The sequence below is a fragment of the Sprattus sprattus genome (genome assembly GCF_963457725.1).
Source record: "Sprattus sprattus genome assembly, chromosome: 9".
NCBI lineage: Eukaryota > Metazoa > Chordata > Actinopteri > Clupeiformes > Clupeidae > Sprattus > Sprattus sprattus.
In genome coordinates, this window is record NC_137928.1 from 14,471,665 (window position 1) to 14,476,609 (window position 4,945).

At 41.9% G+C, this 4,945-nt stretch overlaps 1 protein-coding gene across 1 annotated transcript; it reads left to right on the forward strand.

Annotated features, from left to right (window-relative positions):
• Positions 1–2,739: 2,739 nt before the first annotated feature.
• On the forward strand, positions 2,740–4,316 carry LOC308370307 (succinate receptor 1-like; the record flags this gene model as incomplete). The annotated part of the gene is made up of 3 exons (XM_080844965.1): positions 2,740–2,754; positions 2,853–3,743; positions 4,302–4,316. The coding sequence occupies 3 exons, from the start codon at positions 2,740–2,742 to the stop codon at positions 4,314–4,316; spliced, it is 921 nt and encodes a 306-aa protein (XP_080701091.1).
• Positions 4,317–4,945: the final 629 nt, after the last annotated feature.

Here is a 4,945-nt window from a genome sequence, read left to right on the forward strand (position 1 = left end):
GAGCTGTATTTTGGAGTTGGCCTGTTTCAAAGAAAGATTGATTGATGAGATTGAAAGTAGTAAAGTCATTTTTTTCATTTATACATACAGTACTTTAAAAATCGGTTTGGCGTGCTATGTTGACAATCAGAAAGTTATTGATTAACGAATAAAAAATAGCAAGTACATCAGATGTAAATAAAATATATGTATATATCAATGCATTCATAGATAGTAGTATAGAAATCAATGCACCTTTTAAAAATAATAACACAAACTGAAATGAATAAACCAACGAGAAAACCTCGCAAAAATGAAAAGCTTGATCTTTTAGGTTTTAGCTTTTAGCACTTACATCTATTAATAATTTGGTCTCTTCATCACATCCTCTTTCTGGCTACAGAACCTCCAGGAAGGGTGTGATTTCATGAATCGATTCTCAGTTGCTGCACCCTCCCTCTGGAACGCCCTCCCCATACGCATCCGTCAGGCTCTCACCCTATTATCATTTAAACAAGCCCTCAAAACTCACCTCTTCAAACTCGCCTTCACCTGCTACCCCCTGCTTCCTACACTGCACTGCCTGACTCATTCCACACAGCTATTATTTGTTCTGTTTGTTTATTTAGTTTGATCCCCTGTCTTCCCATTTTTTGTTGTTGTATTGTTTGTTTGTCTTTGCCCTATGTAAAGCTTCTTTGAGTGTCTAGAAAAGCGCTGTATAAAAATAAAGTAGTACAGTATTATTATTATTATTATGAATCTGTTTGAAGTAATTCCATTTCATATTAGATTTCAAGTGATACAGTGGGAGTCATTTTTCTGAATTCTACAATAAAATATAATAAAGTATGGTGCTTTAATTTCTCTACATATTATATTAAAATCTCAAATACGTACAGTATGTATTCATGCATTACTGACTGTGTATTTGTGTGTAGTCGTGGAAGTTAGTAGTACTAACTTCTTTAAGAAAATCTTTGCCTTAGTTATGGGTTTATGTACATCAAGTGAAATAATTTCCTTATTGTGTTTCCTGCTTTATATACAAACCAACTGCTTCATGTTGGGGAAGTACCACATAGCAAGATATGAATTCTTCCAGCATCAGTCTTCAAAAGAACTTCACGACATACACCCAGAGTGCAATGGTGAGAAATAATTTCTTCAGAGATAAGTCTAGTGAGAAAACTCATTGATTGCTTAACTCTTTCTAATGTAAGATGACTACAAGCTTGTATGTATGGGAATGAACGGAATGCTTCATAATATGTGTATGCATATTTGTATTAAAAATAGATATCGTGGGCTGATCAAAACCTCACAGTATCACAAATAAACAAGCTTTTGGGAAATATATCAAGTGTGAAAACCCATTGATTGCTTTAACTGCAAGCATCTGTGTATAGGAATCTACATAATGTCACAGCATCACACGTAAACAAGCTTTAGGGAAAGGATCTGAACTGTGGCAGGTTTTTTTGGTTTGGTTTATGAGTGTCTCTTTTATCTAAGAGACATGAGAATTACAAAAGAGAAATTCTCTTTTTTCTCTCTCTCTCTCTCTCTCTCTCTCTTGTCACGACTGCCTGGCTGAAGGCAGCCCTGAAATAAAATGGGTCGACCACACCGTAGTGATTAGTAAAAAGGGTTTATTTACAAGAGTATACACAATCAGTATAATGTATTAAAATGAAAGTGTCGTGCAATATGTCTTGGGGTAAACTAGTAACAAACTAAAGTGTAAAACATGACGAGGATGGAGGAAGTGTTCAGTGTGGAGTTCTGTAGTCGGACGACTTGCACCAGGCTCTCACCACTGGAACAATCCAAACTACGACAGCAGCGCAGAAATCTAGAGCAAAGAAATACCGGCCATGGCACACCGCAGCCTCTTATAGGCCAGCCCATTATCTGTTCACCTCTCAGCACTTTGCAGGAGACAGATAGGTAACAGCCAAAACACAACAAGGGGCAGAGCCCCAGGCCTGATTAGTAGGGCCGTAACAATAGTATCTGACCTTTTTGCTTTTGTTGTGAAAATTCACATGGAATGGAGGTCAATGATAGTGTTTTTTGAAGACCATATCTTGGCAGTAGTTTCTCATTATCTATCGATAAATCCAGAAATCTCTGTGTGTGTGTCTGTCTGTCTGTCTGTCTGTCTGTCTGTCTGTCTGTCTGTCTGTCTGTCTGTCTGTCTGTCTGTCTGTCTGTCTGTCTGTCTGTCTGTCTGTCTGTCTGTCTGTCTGTCTGTCTGTCTGTCTGTCTGTCTGTCTGTCTGTCTGTCTGTCTGTCTGTCAGTCAGTCTTTCAAGGGCATATCTCCCTGACGTTAGTTACGTTAGTTATGAGATTTCGCATGTAGCTTACGCATGTCATGAACCTGTGCATCCTTGATTTTGAAGATTTCTGAATTCATAGTTTGCAACATATTTGTATTTTATCGTTTGCTGTAGGCACTATGGGTAGTGTAGTAATTCAGAGAAAGAGGGGCGGACCCGCGCAACGTGAATGATGACATAGTCATAGAACAGTCGTCGTCATAGATGTTACCCCAGCTGATGCGTATGGGCCTGGCATGTAACCAACCCTCAGCTCAGCTAACACTACAGAATGCATAATTCCTACGTGCACTGCACTAGTTTGATTAAAAGCTGGATTTTATGTTCATCTTCACCAGAATTACTAAATAGTAAGCGTAAACATTGTGAATGTGTCTAGTAAGAAAACATACTCTCACAAGGTGTCTAAATTCGAAATGTACTCTGGTAAGGTCTGAATTCAAATGGCTAAATTCACCAAACCTGAAAAAGAATTCCTGTTGTTTGCTGTTGCTGTCCAACACCTGACCCTTGTGTTTTTGCCCTCTAGGCCAACTGCACAGAACTGCCTATCATCCTCAAGGAGTACTACCTCTGCCCTGCCTACGCCCTGGAGTTCACCCTGGGTTTTTTGGGCAACATGGTGGTCGTCCTGGGTTACCCGCTATGCTTGAAGGAATGGCGAAGCACAAATGTCTACCTGTACAACCTGGCTATGTCCGACATCATCTGCGTGTGCGCGCTCCCCCGCCTCTCCTACCTGTACGCTAACCACATGGGAGAGACCTCCAGCGTGTTCTGTGTGCTCAACCGCTACATCCTCTTCGTCAACATGTACTCCAGCGTCCTCTTCATGGCGCTGGTCAGCCTGGACCGCTACCTGCTGCTCCGCCACCCGTCCCGCAACCACGTCCTCCTGACTCCACGGGTGGCCGTCCTCGCCTCCGTCCTCACCTGGGTCTTTGTCAACATCGAGATGACCCCACTACTCTATTACGCCATCAACGACAATGCCCGCACCAATGGCACCATGTGCCATGACTTCGCAAGCCTCTCCCAGTCCTGGGGCCTCCTGGTCTACAGCTCGGGGCTGACACTTGTGGGGTACATCCTGCCCCTGGTAGCCCTCTTCCTGTGCACCCGCAAGATTGCCTCAATGTTGAAAAAGCAGGAGGAAGCGTTTAACCAGCGGGCGACATCGTTTATGAAGCCCCTGCGGTTCGTGCAGATAGCGGCGTACATGTTCCTGCTGTTCTACCTGCCCAACCACGTCATGAGGAACGTTCGGATCCTGTCGAAGCTAGTGGGGGGATTGTTGGAATGCACCCTCGCCCAAATTGAAGCGGTGTACATTGTTACAAGGCCAATGCCTTACGCTAACAGCGTCATTAACCCCGTCTTCTACTTTCTGATGACTGACTGTTTTCGTGAGCTGCTGCTGGTCAGGTTTCACCAGCTGAGAAGAGTAATAAGGTCATAATGACAATGACAGCGGGAAAAAAAACTGAATAAGGTCCATGATTCCATGTCCCTCACATCAACATAGTAATTTTACAGATGTATCAAATATCTGCCTCAGACACTGATACTTCTTAGCTGAAGATAAGGTTCAACATTGACCTAAACCTTAACCACCCCAATTGAAAGGTGAAGTGTTTTCTTTAACTTTAAGACATTTATTACAACAATAGTTCATGTGGCCTGTATCAGTATGTAGAAAATACTGCAGCTTTTGGTGTCAAATAATCACTGCAAGAAAGTGGTGACTGTTTAATAAATTAGCTTTATTTTAGATTAATAACATGGATTTAAATGTATAAATAAACTCAATTACGGTTGTTGTTTTCTGTTTACATTGTAATGTTTTGGTTATGCAGATTTCACAGTTAGTTTCCCTGACCTTTTACCAGGAAAAAGTCGTGTCTGATTCGTAGGTTTGAGATAGAGTAAATATTCAGTTCTCTGATCTGAATAAAACTTTTTGTTCTCGTTTCTTCAGGCAGGCAGAGTGTAAAGCAAAAAAGGTTACAGTATTTTGCCAGTGCAATACCAACAGCATAAACCTGACAAGTCGCAAGACTACACTGATATCACAGAGGTTAACCGTTGTTTATATACATCTGATGAGGCCCTCCTGTTGTCACGGAACGGACAGAGATTGGAGTTTCTTGCAAACAGAGTTTATTGCAGATAGACAGCCAGGGAACAAACACGACAGACCACAGGTTGTAGGGGAACTCAAATGATGAGGAACAGATCCTCTTGAACGTAGAAAAACCCATGGAGGGGCGCTGGCTTGAAGCACTGAAGGAAACTCAGGAAACCGGCACAGAATGTGCAGAACGGAAATATACAGAACTAACTAAACTAACACGCCTTAGCGTAAAGCAAGTGACTTGAGTCAAACTCGGCAAGACTAGGGACAAACTATCACTGAGGCTATGAAAGAAACAAAGACAAACTTGTATTCGAACTATGGCGATACTCATCAGACGTCAGGAATGCAGGAACTGGAAAGTAATCCTTATAGTGCGAGACCAGACAAGGAGTGAAGGGAGTGCAGGTTATATAGGGAGTGAATCAGGTGTGTGTGATTGTGTGATTTGGGAGAAGTGAATGCAGTGCAGCTGGGACAGTGAGTGA